The sequence below is a fragment of the Pieris brassicae genome, chromosome 7 (assembly GCF_905147105.1).
Source record: "Pieris brassicae chromosome 7, ilPieBrab1.1, whole genome shotgun sequence".
Taxonomy (NCBI): domain Eukaryota; kingdom Metazoa; phylum Arthropoda; class Insecta; order Lepidoptera; family Pieridae; genus Pieris; species Pieris brassicae.
The window spans coordinates 2,743,666-2,766,857 of NC_059671.1; the positions used below are offsets into that span (position 1 = coordinate 2,743,666).

The 23,192-nt window shown below is 31.2% G+C and overlaps 3 protein-coding genes across 5 annotated transcripts; all 3 read right to left on the bottom strand.

The window, feature by feature from the left end:
• Nucleotides 1-811: 811 nt before the first annotated feature.
• LOC123712207 (leucine--tRNA ligase, cytoplasmic-like) lies at nucleotides 812-7,517 on the bottom strand. Its single transcript, XM_045665203.1, has 4 exons — nucleotides 7,418-7,517; nucleotides 6,588-6,797; nucleotides 1,770-2,010; nucleotides 812-1,020 (listed from the first exon to the last, which is right to left on the bottom strand). Exons 1-4 carry the CDS (start codon nucleotides 7,448-7,450, stop codon nucleotides 812-814), a joined length of 693 nt encoding a protein of 230 aa, XP_045521159.1. The 5' UTR covers nucleotides 7,451-7,517.
• Nucleotides 7,518-11,501: 3,984 nt separating this feature from the next.
• LOC123712208 (leucine--tRNA ligase, cytoplasmic-like) lies at nucleotides 11,502-14,625 on the bottom strand. The gene is made up of 4 exons (XM_045665204.1): nucleotides 14,446-14,625; nucleotides 13,616-13,825; nucleotides 12,487-12,688; nucleotides 11,502-11,741 (listed from the first exon to the last, which is right to left on the bottom strand). The coding sequence occupies exons 1-4, from the start codon at nucleotides 14,623-14,625 to the stop codon at nucleotides 11,533-11,535; spliced, it is 801 nt and encodes a 266-aa protein (XP_045521160.1). The 3' UTR covers nucleotides 11,502-11,532.
• Nucleotides 14,626-18,243: 3,618 nt separating this feature from the next.
• Nucleotides 18,244-22,343, bottom strand: LOC123712166 (leucine--tRNA ligase, cytoplasmic-like). Of its 3 annotated transcripts, none has more exons than XM_045665147.1 (5): nucleotides 22,326-22,343; nucleotides 21,290-21,523; nucleotides 20,446-20,655; nucleotides 19,233-19,467; nucleotides 18,244-18,484 (listed from the first exon to the last, which is right to left on the bottom strand). In XM_045665147.1, exons 1-5 carry the CDS (start codon nucleotides 22,326-22,328, stop codon nucleotides 18,276-18,278), a joined length of 891 nt encoding a protein of 296 aa, XP_045521103.1. In that variant the 5' UTR covers nucleotides 22,329-22,343; the 3' UTR covers nucleotides 18,244-18,275. The 3 variants fall into 3 exon arrangements, with proteins under 3 accessions (XP_045521103.1, XP_045521104.1, XP_045521102.1); XM_045665148.1 differs by lacking the exon at nucleotides 22,326-22,343 and adding an exon at nucleotides 22,297-22,301 and having other exon boundaries at nucleotides 21,290-21,519; XM_045665146.1 differs by lacking the exon at nucleotides 22,326-22,343 and adding an exon at nucleotides 22,042-22,301.
• Between the last annotated feature and the right edge of the window lie 849 nt (nucleotides 22,344-23,192).

Sequence of the window (23,192 nt, forward strand, 5' to 3'; positions counted from 1 at the left end):
TTCGAGATACCGCACACTTAAAAGGTTCAGCGGAAAGGAATGGCAATTTTTTTGCGTCTCACTGAGGATGTCGATTTAACGAGGTGCGAGTTATACAGATTACACTGTATTTTGTTTAATCAAATTGTTTGTGGTAAATCAATCATCAGCCCTAAATCACAGCTATGGAAATCGTTTTTTTTTTATGTGTTTGTATTATATAAGTGTGTAAATATTGGATTATTTAGGTATTTCGCGTTCGCATAGCCTGCGACCGCCGGGGATCGCCGCCATATCGTTTTCGCGATGTTAAACATTTTTATGTGAATAAACGTTTATATGTTATTTAAATATAATATAAAATTGCAGCTCTTTTATTTTTTAACCCATTATAACTCCTTGCGACTATATAATCAAATTTTAATAAAACATTTAACATGAGATACACACACATACACATAATGCGATGAGACAGAAATGAACAAAACGTAAATCTATAGCTCTTCTGATGGCAATACTATATTTCGTCATTAAATACTTTATGCAGATGCATATACATTCGCAAAATGCTTACTTACACATTGATGTGCCTAAAGGCATGTTGGAAATTCACAACTGTATTCAGTGCTCACAACAAATAAACTAACCAATAAATTTCTAAACTTGACCGTAAAAACAAAGATTATTTTTTTAATAAAATTGTTCAAAGAGTTTTAGAAACTTTTCTTACGTTTCTTACCACTTTTCGAAGCATTAAAATCTCTAAACAAATAAAGGACTAACAAAATAAAACACTTATTATAAAAATAAATAAATATATTTCTGAAAACAATCACTTATCATAAGTATACACAAACTGTAAGCCGACGTCAATATTCGTTCCGTTCTGAACGAGTTCTATACGCGACGCTTCCACGTGTACGCGTATACCATCGCCATTGACGAGTTCCGCGCATTTTGTCACGTGATCGCCTGCTACTGGAATCTTGCGAGGACCTAACGCCGGATCAAGATATCGCCACAGCTTTAGAGCATTTATGTCTGAAAGTTAATAAAAAATATTTTCAGGGTTTTCAATTTAACTATATAGATATAATAGTTATTTAACTAAATTAAAGATTTAAGCTTGCGCCTGGTAGATATACCACACACACTACAGCGAGGAAATGCTGCCACAGGGACCAAATTTGTTTTAATTTTCTATTTATTCATTTTGAATTATTAATATTAATACTATGCATGTTAAAAATATTGTAAATACTGTATTTGTGTGTTTAAAATAAATTGTATTTTGAATTTACATACTAATAGTTATTTCTTACTATCGTAATCAAATAATTTGACAGTAAACTAACGTATACATAATAATTAACACACAATACATAGTAAGACAATTAAAAAATTACAGCTGACTGCTTTATACTTCCCAGCAATAGATGGCCTATAGATAACCTTTATATCAAATTTATTTGACAAGTTCATGTAGCAGTCGCTGAACCCGACTGCTGTGAAGAAACGTCGAGTTGTGTAAAAAATTGCGTTTATATTTCAATAGAACTAACTTTATCAAATTTTACTTGCATTATTTCATTACACAAAAATATTATATTATTATAATACAAACAAACACAGAAATTGTCCCATCTGCCTTTAAGCCACAAACACTCTGTCAATCCAAGTGACTCCTTAGAGAATATTTCCTAGAATAATTAAAACACTGGACCCACTGAAAATGAGTATTACTGGTGACTATAACCATGGATTTATTTTAACCAATTTTTTTTACTAACCTTTAATTTTAATAGCCTTAATCTCTTTAGCGATCTTGGCTTTAATCTTCTCAACCGTATCCCCATCTACCAGGGTCACAGAAATGGTAAACAATCCACTCATCGGTGTGGGGTTGGTGAAGTTCATTGTAAGTCTAGGTTCCGCAATAAAGTTGACATGTGGACTACCAGGCGCACAGTCTTCTATCGTTTTTTCTGGAGTATCAGGACTGTCTGTATGTTTGACTTCGATTGCGTCAAGCTGTTGATTCAGAAAATTATACAATAATCCAATTATTTAAACAAATCTCCGATGACAGATAAAAAGTTTTGTAATAAATTGTTTTTTTTTAGACGATCTGTATACAATAAAGTACAGGTTTTTCGTTTACCCATTCTACTGTCCGTTTTGGTTAACGACAAGTTCAAACATTGATTTATCTTCAATTATGTTATAATGCTGCAAAAACCATTAAAACTATGGTGGCCGATGTTTGCCCCTATGAACCCAACAATAACAAAATAGTATTCATCAGGGAAGCAATGACTAAACACAACAAAAGCGTTTTATGGGAAGCCAAACAGGAATTAAAGAATAAACAAGGATATAAATACGTATGGTTTAAAAACGGTATGGTGCGTGCAAGAAAGGATGAAAACACTAAAATACAAAACCTAAGATCAGTGTTGGATATACAAGTGCTAAAAAAAAGACAGAATGCCAATTAACTGACCAATTTAAATGCATATAAATTATTATTATTAAGATGGATAGTTTAACTAGTGATATTTGTGAATTAGAAGACTGTATAAACATAAGTGATTTTGTGAGTAAAATTCCCAGTAGACATTTAAATCTATTGTGTGTACACATAAACATAAGGTCAATCATAAAATACTTTGATAGTCTTGAGCAGTGTATTTATGCGGCTGGAGCTGTTGACGTTATTGTGCTTACAGAAGTAAACATTTCTGATAAAATCAGTTGTCTGTATAATTTAGATGGATACCATATGTTTTCGGCACTCAGAAACGGTAGGAAAGGTGGAGGTATCGTAGTATATGTAAAAAAGAAACATAAATTTAATATGAAAATTGTAAAAAGCCAACATTTCGAGAATATACTTTTTACCATCACAACTCAGACAAAATACACTGCTCAAATTTGTGCTATTTACCGCCCACCTAGCCTAAGCAAGAACCTGTTTATTGACGAACTTCATAATATTATTAAGAACAACTGTCAGAAAAATATTGATTTGTATCTATTGGGAGACGTTAATATAAATCTAAAGCTAGACATTCCTATAAAACATAAATATTGCAACACATTACACAGTTTAGGCCTTATGTGTGGGATCACAACTTACACTAGGGCGGAACTATACAAAGGAACCATTACAAAATCATGCATAGACCACATATACGCTCGATCCCAAACACACGACCTATACACGGCAACGGTTGGCACAAAACTAGCGGACCATCGAGCGATCGTGCTTGCTTGCACTAAAACACAGTCACAGGATGTTCCAACATATAAAACATTAATTGACAATAATAAATTAACGATCCTTCTAGAGCAAATTGATTGGAAGCCGACATTAGAAATGAAGTGTCCTATTGGTATATATAACTTCATACAAAATAACTTAACACAAGCATATAAAAAATCTGAATGTACAGTTAAACTTAAATCTAACTCTCTTCGAAATAGTAACCATTGGATTAATAATAGAATTATTAAAGGATGTCAGTACAGAGATAAACTTTTTACTCAATATATAAAAGATCCAAACAACTTAATACTCAAACAAAAATATAATAAAACCAGAAATTATGTCAATAAATTAATAAATAAAACTAAAAATAAAACAATTAGAATCAATATAGAAGCTAATAAAAATAATCTAAAAAATCTATGGGACATATTAAACCAACTAACAGGAAAAATTAAAACATCCATGGACGTAGCTATACAAAACGCATTTGCAAACCAAAATATTACATGTAAAGATATTGCAAATAATTTTGCAACTTCCTTCCACAATAGTATTAGTAATATAGCAACCAACTGTGTAAATCCACTGTTAGATAAAAGCTCCTACCAGCATACAGAAAATACTAGTATGAGATTTCAGTCAGCAGACCCTAAATCAGTTGCAAAGATAATTAAATCATTAAACGACAGAAAGTCTCCAGGTGCAGATAAAATACGAGCTATGGATATTAAAACATTATGTAATAAAATCAACGTAGTCATAGCTAACCTTATTAATACGAGCATTTATACTGGAAAATATCCTAACTTACTAAAAACAGGCATAGTTCGACCAATATACAAAAATGGTAGCAAAAAAATCTATAATAATTATCGTCCAATAACTATATTGCCAACAATTAACAAAATAATAGAAAAATACATATGTGGACAAATTCTAAATTATTATAAAAAACACAATATTCTTTCTAACAAACAATATGGATTCCAACCAAATAAAAATACCACACAATTGCTATCCGCATTCACAGACCACATTTATAAACATTTAAATAAAAAAGATCATGTTCTAGTAGTGTTTATTGACTACAGTAAGGCATTCGAAACATTAAAGCACAGCGTAATCCTGCAGAACTTAAATGACTGCGGAGTACGAGGAAACCTACTCAAGTGGTGTGAAAACTATCTGCAAGACAGAACTTATCGTGTTAAAGTGTGCAACGAAGAAAGTTTTCCAATATCTATTACAGAAGGTACGGCTCAGGGCTCAATCATTGGGCCTTTACACTACCTTACCTATGTTAACACATTACCTAACATAATAAAGTATTGTCAGATATTCCAATTTGCAGATGATACATGCCTAGTAGCTGCAGGGCCTAACATCCAAGAAGCAGAAACAAAGCTACAATCTGATTTCGATACATTGGCTAAATGGTCCCACGACGTAGGACTTGTACTAAATCCTAACAAAACAAAGTTCATGCATATCCGATCCAGTCACAATCTAAATTCACGTACACCCATCTTAATCTTACACAACCACACATGTGCACATTCTTATAACTCGTACCCCAATAGCTGCAACTGCAACGCTTTAGAATTAGTTCATAACCATAAGTACCTGGGGCTTACAATAGATGACCGAATGTCCTGGAAAATGCACATTAATTCTGTCTGTGATAGGCTAAGAGCGATACTTGCCAAATTCACTTTAATAAAAAATAAAATACCACTTAAAACTCTGCTACTATTATACAAAGCACTAGCCGAATCCATTATAACATATGGACTTACAAGCTATGGGAGAACATGCAAAACTTATCTAAATCAAATATTTGCAATACAAATACGTATTTTAAAAACAATTGCTCCCTTAAAATTAAAATCACAATATAAAGCGGACTACAGAAAGCTATTTGCATTTTTCAAAATTATACCTATACACGAGAAAGTACAACTAGGATTATTAAATGAAAACTACTTTACAGAAAATTATCTCAAAACAATTAAAACTCACTATCACTACTCAACACGTAGAAAATTAAAAAAACGAATTTCTATTACCCAAATACAATAATTTATATGGGAAAAAAACATTAGATTACATTATTCCAAATTTAATAAACTCGATACCAGCTACACTTCTTACGAATATAACAAGAAACAATATTAAATTTAAATTAAAAAAATACTACATAAGTCAAACAATTATAAATTATGCATAACATAAATTATGCCATATACGTCATTAAAATATATATATATTCGAATATAGGAACTCATCCTGTATGTGAATAAGAATTCTCGACAAGAACAGGTTTCCTGCATCGGCTAAATATGGCGCGTCAGTGTTTAGATTTGTTTATGACGTTTTACGTGCAATTTTAAATCGTTTGAATGGTTTGATTGTTATAAATTTACAGTTTATATGTCACTGGCCTTAGTATATATATATGTGTGTTAATGATTTAATTATGTTCGACGTCCTGGTGGATAGAAAAACTGTGCACAGTTTGTGTTTCCACCACATCAACTACCTTTATATTAAGAACACTTATACAACAATAAATAAATAAATAAATAAATAAATAAAATTACTAGAAATTTGTAATTTTCACCTAACAAGAGAACACGAGTTTTAACTAAATATTATCAAAGACTTTTAATCGAAAATAAAAATGCTGTGATTTGGCAAAGACCTATCGGAATCAACAACAGTCTTAACTGTTATAAAAGCAAAGAAAATAAGTCTTCAGGCGGCATTCGACGACGCCTACGATAAAATAACTTCGGTTTATGTTATTTTATTCATAGTAATGTAAATTGTTTTTATATTAACGTATGTATGTCAATTTATATCATGTTTGTCCTAATTATGTGGTTCAAATAAAAAAAAACATTTTTCTTCTTAATTCTTGTTTTCTTTAGGTCCCGATTACAAACATACTAAAAATTCAAAATGGAACCCCGACATAGCAGCCTATCGCTTAATCTATCCGGTGTATAACTGTATGCATTAAGAAATATTCAAAACTTTAAAAATGTTACTAATGCGTTAAATGATTATTTAAATTGTCAAAGAATTATTTTGGTCCTTCGAAACAGACTAAGCTATAAGAAATTAACTTCATAATAAATACTCGAAGTAATATGAACATTAATATCGCATCGTTAGTTTTATTAATTTACATGCTTAAATAATATAAATACAATTTAATTGTAGATTATTTAAGCTAGCCCATCTCGACATCTTTTCATATAAACATATTATATTTTCTACTGATAATATAAATAATTTATACGAAGCGGTAAATATTAAGCCTACAAATACTTACATCCAAAGTATTCAGCAGATATTGTTTGTTATCTTCAAGCAGTTGGGCCTCATCAAAGGGCAAGGCAACAGAGAGTGCTTCGGGACCAATCTTTTGTAGATTATCTCTTGTGGCTTGAACGAATGGCATCACTCTTTTCATATATTTTTTAAGATCGTTTATAGCAGAAAGTTTTGTTGATAATACTTTGTTATCGGGGAGACCTGAAGGCTGCAATCATAATGATTTGATGTTGAATATATATATATAAGTATGGTATAAAATAAACAGTTTTTATATAATTTTTTATACCAATAAGCGTTACGAGGTTAGAACTAATAAGTTACTATTTAAATAATTTTCACAAATATAACTTTTCGTTGTTATTGCCATTAAAAAACTTAGACGAAGACGTTAATGTGTTTTATAACTTCCCGTCAAGCTTTCGTCAACTCACTTTAACTGGATATATTTTTATATTTCCTTTTAATTGTAATTTGAATAAATTAATTCCCAACTAATTTTTGTGTGTATATAAAATTTGACATGTTTTTTTTAATCTCATTTTTGTTAATTCTTTACAATGTTTGACAATGCCAATGGCAGTATAAACTTTGAGGTCTTAGCCACAGATTTCTATCTCTTTCGTGACCGTATGTTTTTTCTAATAGACAAGTAGTCGATCAGACTTCGGCCGGTTTTCACAATGTACGTTCACCGTACGAGCGAGTGTTAAATGCGCACATAGACAAAGGGATAATCGCACGCTAATCTTAAATTGCTTTGCACAATGTTTGAGGAGACAATAAATAAATCAAGCCAAACTAATTACGTTATAACAGTATAGTTACCCCATTTAACTCCTTGAGAGTACTCAAAATCATATGTTGCCACTTCGGGTACTCCTTAGCGACCCATATCACCGCCTTATTCGGCTTCCGCTCCGGTTTGGGCGCTTCCCCTTTTTTAGGCTTTTGAACTGCGCAGTGATTCTTGAGGTAGATACGGAAAGAATGGGCGGCCTCCATTAAATAGTTACTGGCTTTCATTGCCACTATATCAATGTCACCCGCTTTTTTTTCTAGCTGATCGGAAGAAATGTAGGCCAATTATTCATGAAGGAAGTGTTCATACTTAATCTACCAGCGATGAATGTACCTAAAGAGAAACCGCGTAGCGCCGTCTAATCAGCCGAAGGGGCGGGGCTTGACAAACTATTCGCCAACGGGCCCACATAACGTACGAGTACGTACGTTAATTTGCGGGTATTAATACCATAACCGCATTCTGATTTAAGTTAACGCCGCACTCGAGTTTTTTCCGCGATTTAAACTAAATGCTAGACTAATACTTATAATGAAATTAGTATAAAATAATATCGCAGAAAAAAGCCGTAGTGCGGCTGTTACAGAATGAATTGAGCTTTTACATATGTATATTTCCCTGTTAATTATGAAATGATTAGAAAATTGCAACATTATATCGTATTTTTATGTCAACAAATAAGTTCCGAGACGGTTTTTATGTTAATTGATTTATTTTAACCTAATTTTATCAGAATGTTTTCATTAAAAATTGCTTAGTTTAGCTATTGTTGTCGTTTAAAGGAAATAAATCTTACCTACCATGGATATTCTAGTATGTTTTAAATCTCAGTACATTCTGTAATCAATGTCAAAATCTCGTCTTATTCATAAACCTTTGGTAAAGGATTTTTGTCAGATATTTTATATAATGACATGGGTTTATGGATAAGGTCCATTCGACAATAGATAACTATTTGGCCGCAATTATGGCAACAATGGTGTCTAGTTAAATTTGGTTTATTTTTTAACTTGTGGAGGTTATTCTCTAACTTACTACAAAACTATTACTATATACTATAGCACCATTATAGACGCTTCTTAGTAGTTCTATAAAATTCAATACTCTATCGAAAAGCCTATTTGACAGATGACAGTGAAAAATAAAGTATTGTTAAGAGTAATCTATCTAAAACTAGACTTTAAAAGGCGTTAAAGAGTAAAATCACTGGTAAAGTAATAATTTATCTAAAAAAAACACAGTTAAAATATAGATTTTTATATGTCAGTTACGCGACACAGAACAGATTAGTCGAATCGACAATGACGTATACATGTTAATAATATCTTGTTTAATATTAATACTATCATGGAGTTTTATTTGCTGGTTTTTTTATAGATTCATAATACGTATTTATATGAGTAAAAATATCAATAATTCTTCATGTGTTTACAAGTGAGTCATGCGACGCCATCTTGGCCAGAAAAAACATTTTGGCGCGTTTATGATAATAAGAATTGAATTTGTATTTTAGTGAATATTACGCTGAAATGGTTTTTAAAATCTTGTCAAATATCTCGGTGTTATTTAGAAGCAGGTGAACTCGTGCCAGCAGTCTTAACAATACTTTGGTAGATTCAGGTGTTAAAAAGTCTAGGTAAAGCAAGCTAACCAATTAATTATGAGTATTCGAGGATTTACTTAATTTTAGAGGTAAATGCGAACGCGAATATGGAAAAGTATTAGGAACTATACGGCGACAGAGCGCATTAAAATTAAACATATAAATGTTTTATTTACTTAGAACATAGATTTTACATAGATCTTCAATTTTAACGATAAATTCGTACTTTTTAATTTTTTTTAATATGAAGGCGAAGCCGCCCTCTTGGGTTTTCATTCATTTATGTATATAAGTGTGATTTGATTGATTTTTTTTTTAAACTGAATGTATGTTTTAGTTTTATATATCACATGAACGTTCCTATAAAAATAATACCGTTAATTATGTTATTAGACACATGATGAGATTTCTATGTAAAATGTGTGATAACGTTTGTATTTTAAAAGTTGTACGCCATAAATAAATTCGCAAAAAATATTCAAATTAAGAATTCCATTATTTTTTTATATATATATAATAATTATTTAACAAAACAGGTATATAAAAGTTATTGCTTGATTCTCATCAGATATAGTTATGTCAGTAAAGAGGCCTGATTCTCGTGACTGGAAGGACTTTTCTAAATAACATAATCATTTTTTACTTTATTGCTTTAATGTTGCATGACCATGAATGCCAAGAGCGGAGTTTTCACAGCATTCAAATGCATTTATATTATTTATGTTATAAGAAGTGTTTTATGGCAATAAAAAGTCTTTATAGTACGCAAACCTGCGTGGATGGATGAAGGGTTTGTTTGTTCGGTTTTTACTAGTAACTAAGTCAATATTGGTGAAATTTTTTGTGGCCATTTCTTTTAGTTTTTTGGTTCTATTTAGTGCCTTTTTCACAATAGACATATTTATGGTATCGTGTGAAACACAAAGACTGAGTTACGACCTAAATGCTACTTTATGATCCTTATTTACGACATTCCAAAATATATTTTCTTACTTATTAAGCAAGAATTTTATTCAAAGTCAAAGGCAGTTACAATTTTTCACTCATGTTTGTCGTCTCGAAATAGTAGATTAATTTTGCATTTTAAATAAATTTAGTAATACAATGGAATCTCTATAACTCGAATGTCAAGGGAAATGCTAACGAGATTTTCAACTTAACAAGAACTTAGATACATATGATTTGACTGCTGAAATTTCGACATACGAAGCCGCGATTTCTATGTGTATTTTTCCATTTGTAGAGTCGAATTTGAATCACAATTCAAATAAGTTTTGTTGTATATATTTTTACATATTAATGAAGTAAACTGTACACTAAACAAATCCGTTATTTTGATTTAAACTACGTACAATGACAATAACAATACTCCGAACCCCGAACATTCTTTTTAATTGTTATTATTTCGGGGAATGCCAAGTAAGACGTCAATATATTTTATTAACTCCGACTTGTCCGTTTTTAGAGAGTATAAATATGTATTATCAATATTTCGTAGGGAAATAACATTTTGTTCGAGTAGCAACGTCTAAATAATTCGAGATACCGCACACTTAAAAGGTTCAGCGGAAAGGAATGGCAATTTTTTTGCGTCTCACTGAGGATGTCGATTTAACGAGGTGCGAGTTATACAGATTACACTGTATTTTGTTTAATCAAATTGTTTGTGGTAAATCAATCATCAGCCCTAAATCACAGCTATGGAAATCGTTTTTTTTTTATGTGTTTGTATTATATAAGTGTGTAAATATTGGATTATTTAGGTATTTCGCGTTCGCATAGCCTGCGACCGCCGGGGATCGCCGCCATATCGTTTTCGCGATGTTAAACATTTTTATGTGAATAAACGTTTATATGTTATTTAAATATAATATAAAATTGCAACTCTTTTATTTCTTAACCCATTATAACTAACTCCTTGCGACTATATAATCAAATTTTAATAAAACATTTAACATGAGATACACGAAAAGTCTGTCCGACTGCTGTAATGCACTCGTAATCGATTCGATAGAAAGTAAAAAAATATCATCACAATGCCAATCTAGTGTTATACTCAATATGTCGGTGTTTTACGCAATATGTGTGTGTGTTTAAGTGTGCGCAATTACCATATATAAATTATTTAAAGCGATTTTTTTTTGATTATTTGAATTCTTGATTACTAATGCGATGAGACAGAAATGAACAAAACGTAAATCTATAGCTCTTCTGATGGCAATACTATATTTCGTCATTAAATACTTTATGCAGATGCATATACATTCGCAAAATGCTTACTTACACATTGATGTGCCTAAAGGCATGTTGGAAATTCACAACTGTATTCAGTGCTCACAACAAATAAACTAACCAATAAATTTCTAAACTTGACCGTAAAAACAAAGATTATTTTTTTAATAAAATTGTTCAAAGAGTTTTAGAAACTTTTCTTACGTTTCTTACCACTTTTCGAAGCATTAAAATCTCTAAACAAATAAAGGACTAACAAAATAAAACACTTATTATAAAAATAAATAAATATATTTCTGAAAACAATCACTTATCATAAGTATACACAAACTGTAAGCCGACGTCAATATTCGTTCCGTTCTGAACGAGTTCTATACGCGACGCTTCCACGTGTACGCGTATACCATCGCCATTGACGAGTTCCGCGCATTTTGTCACGTGATCGCCTGCTACTGGAATCTTGCGAGGACCTAACGCCGGATCAAGATATCGCCACAGCTTTAGAGCATTTATGTCTGAAAGTTAATAAAAAATATTTTCAGGGTTTTCAATTTAACTATATAAATATAATAGTTATTTAACTAAATTAAAGATTTAAGCTTGCGCCTGGTAGATATACCACAATACAGCGAGGAAATGCTGCCACAGGGACCAAATTTGTTTTAATTTTCTATTTATTCATTTTGAATTATTATTATTAATACTATGCATGTTAAAAATATTGTAAATACTGTATTTGTGTGTTTAAAATATATTGTATTTTAAATTTACATAATAATAGTTATTTCTTACTATCGTAATCAAATAATTTGAAAGTAAACTAACGTATACATAATAATTAACACACAATACATAGTAAGACAAATAAAAAATTACAGCTGACTGCTTTATACTTCCCAGCAATAGAGGGCCTATATATAACATTTATATCAAATTTATTTGACAAGTTCATGTAGCAGTCGCTGACCACGACTGCTGTGAAGAAACGTCGAGTTGTGTAAAGAATTGCGTTTATATTTCAATAGAACTAACCTTATCAAATTTTACTTGCATTATTTCATTACACAAAAATATTATATTATTATAATACAAACAAATACAGAAATTGTCCCATTTGCCTTTAAGCCACAAACACTCTGTCAATCCAAGTGACTCCTTATAGAATATTTCCTAGAATAGTTAAAACACTGGACCCACTGAAAATGAGTATTACTGGTGACTATAACCATGTATTTAGTTTAACCAATTTTTTTGACTAACCTTTAATAGCCTTAATCTCTTTAGCGATCTTGGCTTTAATCTTCTCAACCGTATCCCCATCTACAAGGGTCACAGAAATGGTAAACAATCCACTCATCGGTGTGGGGTTGGTGAAGGTCACTGTAAGTCCAGGCGCACAGTCTTCTATCGTTTTTTCTGGAGTATCAGGACTGTCTGTATGTTTGACTTCCATTGCGTCAAGCTGTTGATTCAGAAAATTATACAATAATCCAATTATTTAAACAAATCTCCGATGACGTAAAACGTAAAGTCTTGTAACAAATTGTTTTTTTTAGACGATCCGTATACAATAAAGTACAGGTTTTTCGTTTACCCATTCTACTGTCCGTTTTAGTTAACGACAAGTTCAAACGTGTTTTGGGTAGAATTGTTTTACGTACGCAGTGAATATTATTGATTTATCTTCAATTATGCTATAATTACTAGAAATTTGTAATTTTCACCTTACAAGAGAGCACGAGTTTTAACTAAATATTATCAAAAACTTTTAATAGAAAATAAAAATGCTGTGATTTGGCAAAGACCTACCGGAATCAACAACAGTCTTAACTGTTAAAAAAGCAAAGAAAATAGGTCTTCAGTCGGCATTCGACGACGCCTACGATAAAATAACTTCGGTTTATGTTATTTTATTCATAGTAATGTAAATTGTTTTTATATTTTAACGTATGTATGTCAATTTATATCATGTTTGTCCTAATTATGTGGTTCAAATAAAAAAAAACATTTTTCTTCTTAATTCTTGTTTTCTTTAGGTCCCGATTACAAACATACTAAAAATTCTAAATGGAACCCCGACATAGCAGCCTATCGCTTAAGTCTGGTGTATAAAAAACTTAAAAATGTTACTAATGCGTTAAATGATTATTTAAATTGTCAAAGAATTATTTTGGTCCTTCGAAACAGACTAAGCTAAAAAAAATTAACTTAATATCGCATCGTTAGTTTTATTAATTTACATGCTTAAATAATATAAATAAAATTTAATTGTAGATTATTTAAGCTATCCAGACATCTTGGCATCTTTTCATATAAACATATTATATTTTCTACTGATAATATAAATAATTTTTATGAAGCAGTAAATATTAAGCCTACAAATACTTACATCCAAAGTATTCAGCAGATATTGTTTGTTATCTTCAAGCAGTTGGGCCTCATCAAAGGGCAAGGCAACAGAGAGTGCTTCGGGACCAATCTTTTGTAGATTATCTCTTGTGGCTTGAACGAATGGCATCACTCTTTTCATATATTTTTTAAGATCGTTTATAGCAGAAAGTTTTGTTGATAATACTTTGTTATCGGGGAGACCTGAAGGCTTCAATCATAATGATTTGATGTTGAATATATACATATAAATATGGTATAAAATAAACAGTTTTTATATAATTTTTTATACCAATAAGCGTTACGAGGTTAGAACTAATAAGTTACTATTTAAATAATTTTCACAAATATAACTTTTCGTTATTATTGCCATTAAAAAACTTAGACGAAGACGTTAATGTGTTTTCTAACTTCCCGTCAAGCTTTCGTCAACTCACTTTAACTGGATATATTTTTATATTTCCTTTTAATTGTAATTTGAATAAATTAATTCCCAACTAATTTTTGTGTGTATATAAAATTTGAAATGTTTTTTTTAATCTCATTTTTGTTAATTCTTTACAATGTTTGACAATGCCAATGGCAGTATAAACTTTGAGGTCTTAGCCACAGATTTCTATCTCTTTCGTGACCGTATGTTTTTTCTAATAGACAAGTAGTCGATCAGACTTCGGCCGGTTTTCACAATGTACGTTCACCGTACGAGCGAGTGTTAAATGCGCACATAGACAAAGGGATAATCGCACGCTAATCTTAAATTGCTTTGCACAATGTTTGAGGACACAATAAATAAATCAAGCGAAACTAATTACGTTATAACAGTATAGTTACCCCATTTAACTCCTTGAGCGTACTCAAAATGATATGTTGCCACTTCGGGTACTCCTTAGCGACCCATATCACTGCCTTATTCGGCTTCCGCTCCGGTTTGGGCTTTCGGACTGCGCTGTGATTCTTGAGGTAGATACGGAAAGAATGGGCGGCCTCCATTAAATAGTTACTGGCTTTCATTGCCACTATATCAATGTCACCCGCTTTTTCTTTTTCTAGCTGATCGGAAGAAATGTAGGCCAATTATTCAAGAAGGAAGTGTTCATACTAAATCTACCAGCGATGAATGTACCTAAAGAGAAACCGCGTAGCGCCGTCGAATCAGCCGAAGGGGCGGGGCTTGACAAACTATTCGCCAACGGGCCCACATAACGTACGAGTACGTACGTTAATTTGCGGTTATTAACCGCGTTGTGATTTAAGTTAACGCCGCACTCGAGTTTTTTCCGCGATTTAAACTAAATGCTAGACTAATACTTATAATGAAATTAGTATAAAATAATATCGCAGAAAAAAGCCGTAGTGCGGCTGTTACAGAATGAATTGAGCTTTTACATATGTATATGTCCCTGTTAATTATGAAATGATTAGAAAATTGCAACATTATATCGTATTTTTATGTCAACAAATAAGTTCCGAGACGGTTTTTATGTTAATTGATTTATTTTAACCTAATTTTATCAGAATGTTTTCATTAAAAATTGCTTAGTTTAGCTATTGTTGTCGTTTAAAGGAAATAAATCTTACCTACCATGGATATTCTAGTATGTTTTAAATCTCAGTACATTCTGTAATCAATGTCAAAATCTCGTCTTATTCATAAACCTTTGGTAAAGGATTTTTGTCATATATTTTATATAATGTCCATTCGACAATAGATTACTATTTGGCCGCAATTATGGCAACAATGGTGTCTAGTTAAATTTGGTTTATTTTTTAACTTGTGGAGTTTATTCTCGAATATTCTAATTGTATGGAATTATTAACACCTGCACTCTGAACTTACTTAAAAACTACTACTATAGGACCATTATAGACGCTTCTTAGTAGTTCTATAAAATTCAATACTCTATCGAAAAACCTATTTGACAGATGACAGTGAAAAATAAAGTATTGTTAAGAGTAATCTATCTAAAACATGACTTTAAAAGGCGTTAAAGAGTCAGTTACGCGACACAGAACAGATTAGTCGAATCGACAATGACGATTATTATGCATGTTAATAATATCTTGTTTAATATTAATACTATCATGGAGTTTTATTTGCTGGTTTTTTTATAGATTCATAATACGTATTTATATGAGTAAAAATATCAATAATTTCTCATGTGTTTACAAGTGAGTCATGCGACGCCATCTTGGCCAGAAAAAACATTTTGGCGCGTTTATGATAATAAGAATTGAATTTGTATTTTAGTGAATATTACGCTGAAATGGTTTTTAAAATCTTGTCAAATATCTCGGTGTTATTTAGAAGCAGGTGAACTCGTGCCAGCAGTCTTAACAATACTTTGGTAGATTCAGGTGTTAAAAAGTCTAGGTAAAGCAAGCTAACCAATTAATTATGATTATTCGAGGATTTACTTAATTTTAGAGGTAAATGCGAACGCGAATATGGAAAAGTATTAGGAACTATACGGCGACAGAGCGCATTAAAATTAAACATATAAATGTTTTATTTACTTAGAACATAGATTTTACATAGATCCTCAATTTTAACGATAAATTCGTACTTTTGAATTTTTTTTTAATATGAAATCTTGGAATTTCATTCATTTATGTATATAAGTGTGATTTGATTGAATTCTTTTTTAAACTGAACGTATGTTTTAGTTTTATATATCACATGATCGTTCCTATAAAAATAATACCGTTGATTATATTACTAGACAGATGATGAGATTTCTATGTAAAATGTGTGAACACGTATGTATTTTAAAAGTTGTACGCCATAGATAAATAAATTCGCAAAAAATATTCAAATTAAGAATTCCATTAATTTTTTTTATATATATAATAATTATTTAACAAAACAGGAATATAAAAGTTATTGCTTGATTCTAATCAGATATAGTTATGTCAGTAAAGAGGCCTGATTCTCGTGACTGGAAGGACTTTTCTAAATAACATAATCATTTTTTACTTTATTGCTTTAATGTTGCATGACCATGAATGCCAAGAGCGGAGTTTTCACAGCATTCAAATGCATTTATATTATTTATGTTATAAGTGAGAAGTGTTTTATGGCAATAAAAAGTCTTTATAGTACGCAAACCTGCGTGGATGGATGAAGGGTTTGTCTAAGTCAATATTGGTGAAATTTTTTGTGGCCATTTCTTTTAGTTTTTTGGTTCTATTTAGTGCCTTTTTCACAATAGACATATTTATGGTATCGTGAGAAACACAAAGACTGAGTTACGACCTAAATGCTACTTTATGATCCTTATTTACGACATTCCAAAATATATTTTCTTACTTATTAAGCAAGAATTTTATTCAAAGTCATAGGCAGTTACAAATTTTCACTCATGTTTGTCGTCTCGAAATAGTAGATTAATTTTGCATTTTAAATAAATTTAGTAATACAATGGAATCTCTATAACTCGAATGTCAAGGGAAATGCTAACGAGATTTTCAACTTAACAAGAACTTAGATACATATGATTTGACTGCTGAAATTTCGACATACGAAGCCGCGATTTCTATGTGTATTTTTCCATTTGTAGAGTCGAATTTGAATCACAATTCAAATAAGTTTTGTTGTATATATTTTTACATATTAATGAAGTAAACTGTACACTAAACAAATCCGTTATTTTGATTTAAACTCCGTACAATGACAATAACAATACTCCGAACCCCGAACATTCTTTTTAATTGTTATTATTTCGGGGAATGCCAAGTAAGACGTCAATATATTTTATTAACTCCGACTTGTCCGTTTTTAGAGAGTATAAATATGTATTATCAATATTTCGTAGGGAAATAACATTTTGTTCGAGTAGCAACGTCTAAATAATTCGAGATACCGCACACTTAAAAGGTTCAGCGGAAAGGAATGGCAATTTTTTTGCGTCTCACTGAGGATGTCGATTTAACGAGGTGCGAGTTATACAGATTACACTGTATTTTGTTTAATCAAATTGTTTGTGGTAAATCAATCATCAGCCCTAAATCACAGCTATGGAAATCGTTTTTTTTTTATGTGTTTGTATTATATAAGTGTGTAAATATTGGATTATTTAGGTATTTAGCGTTCGCATAGCCTGCGACCGCCGGGGATCGCCGCCATATCGTTTTCGCGATGTTAAACATTTTTATGTGAATAAACGTTTATATGTTATTTAAATATAATATAAAATTGCAGCTCTTTTATTTTTTAACCCATTATAACTCCTTGCGACTATATAATCAAATTTTAATAAAACATTTAACATGAGATACACACACATACACATAATGCGATGAGACAGAAATGAACAAAACGTAAATCTATAGCTCTTCTGATGGCAATACTATATTTCGTCATTAAATACTTTATGCAGATGCATATACATTCGCAAAATGCTTACTTACACATTGATGTGCCTAAAGGCATGTTGGAAATTCACAACTGTATTCAGTGCTCACAACAAATAAACTAACCAATAAATTTCTAAACTTGACCGTAAAAACAAAGATTATTTTTTTAATAAAATTGTTCAAAGAGTTTTAGAAACTTTTCTTACGTTTCTTACCACTTTTCGAAGCATTAAAATCTCTAAACAAATAAAGGACTAACAAAATAAAACACTTATGATAAAAATAAATAAATATATTTCTGAAAACAATCACTTATCATAAGTATACACAAACTGTAAGCCGACGTCAATATTCGTTCCGTTCTGAACGAGTTCTATACGCGACGCTTCCACGTGTACGCGTATACCATCGCCATTGACGAGTTCCGCGCATTTTGTCACGTGATCGCCTGCTACTGGAATCTTGCGAGGACCTAACGCCGGATCAAGATATCGCCACAGCTTTAGAGCATTTATGTCTGAAAGTTAATAAAAAATATTTTCAGGGTTTTCAATTTAACTATATAGATATAATAGTTATTTAACTAAATTAAAGATTTAAGCTTGCGCCTGATAGATATACCACACACACTACAGCGAGGAAATGTTGCCACAGGGACCAAATTTGTTTTAATTTTCTATTTATTCATTTTGAATTATTAATATTAATACTATGCATGTTAAAAATATTGTAAATACTGTATTTGTGTGTTTAAAATAAATTGTATTTTAAATTTACATACTAATAGTTATTTCTTACTATCGTAATCAAATAATTTGACAGTAAACTAACGTATACATAATAATTAACACACAATACATAGTGAGACAATTAAAAAATTACAGCTGACTGCTTTATACTTCCCAGCAATAGATGGCCTATATATAACCTTTATATCAAATTTATTTGACAAGTTCATGTAGCAGTCGCTGACCACGACTGCTGTGAAGAAACGTCGAGTTGTGTAAAAAATTGCGTTTATATTTCAATAGGTCTAACTTTATCAAATTTTACTTGCATTATTTATTTACACACAAATATTATATTATTATAATACAAACAAACACAGAAATTCTCCCATTTGCTTTTAAGCCACAAACACTCTGTCAATCCAAGTGAATCCTTAGAGAATATTTCCTAGAATAGTTAAAACACTAATCCACTGAAAATGAGTATTACTGGTGACTATAACTTTGGATTTATTTTAACCAATTTTTTTTACTAACCTTTAATAGCCTTAATCTCTTTAGCGATCTTGGCTTCAATCTTCTCAACCGTATCCCCATCTACCAGGGTCACAGAAATGGTAAACAATCCACTCATCGGTGTGGGGTTGGTGAAGGTCACTGTAAGTCCAGGTACCGCAATAAAGTTGACATGTGGACTACCAGGCGCACAGTCTTCTATCGTTTTTTCTGGAGTATCAGGACTGTATGTATGTTTGACTTCGATTGCGTCAAGCTGTTGATTCAGAAAATTATACAATAATCCAATTATTTAAACAAATCTCCGATGACAGATAAAAAGTTTTGTAATAAATTGATTTTTTTTAGACGATCTGTATACAATAAAGTACAGGTTTTTCGTTTACCCATTCTACTGTCCGTTTTGGTTAACGACAAGTTCAAACGTGTTTTAGGTAGAATTGTTTTACGTACGCAGTGAATATTATTGATTTATCTTTAATTATGTTATAATTACTAGAAATTTGTAATTTTCACCTAACAAGAGAACACGAGTTTTAACTAAATATTATCAAAGACGTTTAATCGAAAATAAAAATGCTGTGATTTGGCAAAGACCTACCGGAATCAACAACAGTCTTAACTGTTATAAAAGCAAAGAAAATAGGTCTTCAGGCGGCATTAGACGACGCCTACGATAAAATAACTTCGGTTTATGTTATTTTATTCATAGTAATGTAAATTGTTTTTATATTTTAACGTATGTATGTCAATTTATATCATGTGTTTGTCCTAATTATGTGGTCCAAATAAAAAAAAACATTTTTCTTTTTAATTCTTGTTTTCTTTAGGTCCCGATTACAAACATACTAAAAATTCAAAATGGAACCCCGACATAGCAGCCTATCGCTTAAGTCCGGTATATAACTGTATGCATTAAGAAATATTCAAAACTTTAAAAATGTTACTAATGCGTTAAATGATTATTTAAATTGTCAAAGAATTATTTTGTTCCTTCGAAACAGACTAAGCTATAAAAAATTAACTTCATAATAAATACTCAAAGTAATATGAACATTCATATCGCATCGTTAGTTTTATTAATTTACATGCTTAAATAATATAAATACAATGTAATTGTAGATTATTTAAGCTAGCCCATCTTGACATCTTTTCATATAAACATATTATATTTTCTACTGATAATATAAATAATTTATACGAAGCGGTAAATATTAAGCCTACAAATACTTACATCCAAAGTATTCAGCAGATATTGTTTGTTATCTTCAAGCAGTTGGGCCTCATCAAAGGGCAAGGCAACAGAGAGTGCTTCGGGACCAATCTTTTGTAGATTATCTCTTGTGGCTTGAACGAATGGCATCACTCTTTTCATATATTTTTTAAGATCGTTTATAGCAGAAAGTTTTGTTGATAATACTTTGTTATCGGGGAGACCTGAAGGCTGCAATCATAATGATTTGATGTTGAATATATATATATATATATACCATACTAAAAACCATATAAAATAAACAGTTTTTATATAATTTTTTATACCAATAAGCGTTACGAGGTTAGAACTAATAAGTTACTATTTAAATAATTTTCACAAATATAACTTTGCGTTATTATTGCCATTAAAAAACTTAGACGAAGACGTTAATGTGTTTTCTAACTTCCCGTCAAGCTTTCGTAAACTCACTTTAACTGGATATATTTTTATATTTCCTTTTAATTGTAATTTGAATAAATTAATTCCCAACTAATTTTTGTATGTATATAAAGTTTGACATGTTTTTTTTAATCTCATTTTTGTTAATTCTTTACAATGTTTGACAATGCCAATGGCAGTATAAACTTTGAGGTCTTAGCCACAGATTTCTATCTCTTTCGTGACCGTATGTTTTTTCTAATAGACAAGTAGTCGATCAGACTTCGGCCGGTTTTCACAATGTACGTTCACCGTACGAGCGAGTGTTAAATGCGCACATAGACAAAGGGATAATCGCACGCTAATCTTAAATTGCTTTGCACAATGTTTAAGGACACAATAAATAAATCAAGCGAAACTAATTACGTTATAACAGTATAGTTACCCCATTTAACTCCTTGAGAGTACTCAAAATCATATGTTGCCACTTCGGGTACTCCTTAGCGACCCATATCACCGCCTTATTCGGCTTCCGCTCCGGTTTGGGCGCTTCGCCTTTTTTAGGCTTTCGGACTGCGCAGTGATTCTTGAGGTAGATACGGAAAGAATGGGCGGCCTCCATTAAATAGTTACTGGCTTTCATTGCCACTATATCAATGTCACCCGCTTTTTTTTCTAGCTGATCGGAAGAAATGTAGGCCAATTATTCAAGAAGGAAGTGTTCATACTTAATCTACCAGCGATGAATGTACCTAAAGAGAAACCGCGTAGCGCCGTCGAATCAGCCGAAGGGGCGGGGCTTGACAAACTATTCGCCAACGGGCCCACATAACGTACGAGTACGTACGTTAATTTGCGGGTATTAATACCATAACCGCGTTCTGATTTAAGTTAACTCCGCACTCGACTTTTTTCCGCGATTTAAACTAAATGCTAGACTAATACTTCTATTGAAATTAGTATAAAATAATATCGCAGAAAAAAGCCGTAGTGCGGCTGTTACAGAATGAATTGAGCTTTTACATATGTATATGTCCCTGTTAATTATGAAATGATTAGAAAATTGCAACATTATATCGTATTTTTATGTCAACAAATAAGTTCCGAGACGATTTTTATGTTAATTGATTTATTTTAACCTAATTTTAACCTTAGTTTAGCTATTGTTGTCGTTTAAAGGAAATAAATCTTACCTACCATGGATATTCTAGTATGTTTTAAATCTCAGTACATTCTGTAATCAATGTCAAAATCTCGTCTTATTCATAAACCTTTGGTAAAGGATTTTTGTCATATATTTTATATAATGTCCATTCGACAATAGATAACTATTTGGCCGCAATTATGGCAACAATGGTGTCTAGTTAAATTTGGTTTATTTTTTAACTTGTGGAGTTTATTCTCGAATATTCTAATTGTATGGAATTATTAACACCTGCACTCTGAACTTACTAAAAAACTACTACTATATAGTATAGGACCATTATAGACGCTTCTTAGTAGTTCTATAAAATTCAATACTCTATCGAAAAGCTTATTTGACAGATGACAGTGAAAAATAAAGTATTGTTAAGAGTAATCTATCTAAAACATGACTTTAAAAGGCGTTAAAGAGTAAAAGCACTGGTATAATAATAATTTATCTAAAAAAAACACAGTTAAAATATAGATTTTTATATGTCAGTTACGCGACACAGAACAGATTAGTCGAATCGACAATGACGTATGCATGTTAATAATATCTTGTTTAATATTAATACTATCATGGAGTTTTATTTGCTGGTTTTTTTATAGATTCATAATACGTATTTATATGAGTAAAAATATCAATAATTCCTCATGTGTTTACAAGTGAGTCATGCGACGCCATCTTGGCCAGAAAAAACATTTTGGCGCGTTTATGATAATAATAATTGAATTTGTATTTTAGTGAATATTACGCTGAAATAGTTTTTAAAATCTTGTCAAATATCTCGGTGTTATTTAGAAGCAAGTGAACTCGTGCCAGCAGTCTTAACAATACTTTGGTAGATTCAGGTGTTAAAAAGTCTAGGTAAAGCAAGCTAACCAATTAATTATGAGTATTCGAGGATTTACTTAATTTTAGAGGTAAATGCGAACGCGAATATGGAAAAGTATTAGGAACTATACGGCGACAGAGCGCATTAAAATTAAACATATAAATGTTTTATTTACTTAGAACATAGATTTTACATAGATCTTCAATTTTAACGATAAATTCGTACTTTTGAATTTTTTTTTAAATTGGAAGGCGAAGCCTCCCTCTTGGGATTTCATTCATTTATGTATATAAGTGTGATTTGATTGAATTCTTTTTTTTAACTGAA

Bases quoted from the DNA above. Each gene is read 5' to 3' on its own strand.
- LOC123712208 (XM_045665204.1), bottom strand. From the start codon at position 14,625: ATGAAAGCCAGTAACTATTTAATGGAGGCCGCCCATTCTTTCCGTATC. The intron at 13,826-14,445 runs GTAACTATACTG...TTATGATTGAAG, and splicing joins CGCTCAAGGAGTTAAATGGG to CCTTCAGGTCTCCCCGATAA. The intron at 11,742-12,486 runs GTTAGTCAAAAA...ATTAACTTTCAG, and splicing joins AGAGATTAAGGCTATTAAAG to ACATAAATGCTCTAAAGCTG.
- LOC123712207 (XM_045665203.1), bottom strand. From the start codon at position 7,450: ATGATTTTGAGTACTCTCAAGGAGTTAAATGGG. The intron at 6,798-7,417 runs GTAACTATACTG...TTATGATTGCAG, and splicing joins CTCTCAAGGAGTTAAATGGG to CCTTCAGGTCTCCCCGATAA. The intron at 1,021-1,769 runs GTTAGTAAAAAA...ATTAACTTTCAG, and splicing joins TAAGGCTATTAAAATTAAAG to ACATAAATGCTCTAAAGCTG.
- LOC123712166 (XM_045665147.1), bottom strand. The intron at 20,656-21,289 runs GTAACTATACTG...TTATGATTGCAG, and splicing joins CTCTCAAGGAGTTAAATGGG to CCTTCAGGTCTCCCCGATAA. The intron at 19,468-20,445 runs GTAAGTATTTGT...CTGAATCAACAG, and splicing joins ATCTGCTGAATACTTTGGAT to CTTGACGCAATCGAAGTCAA.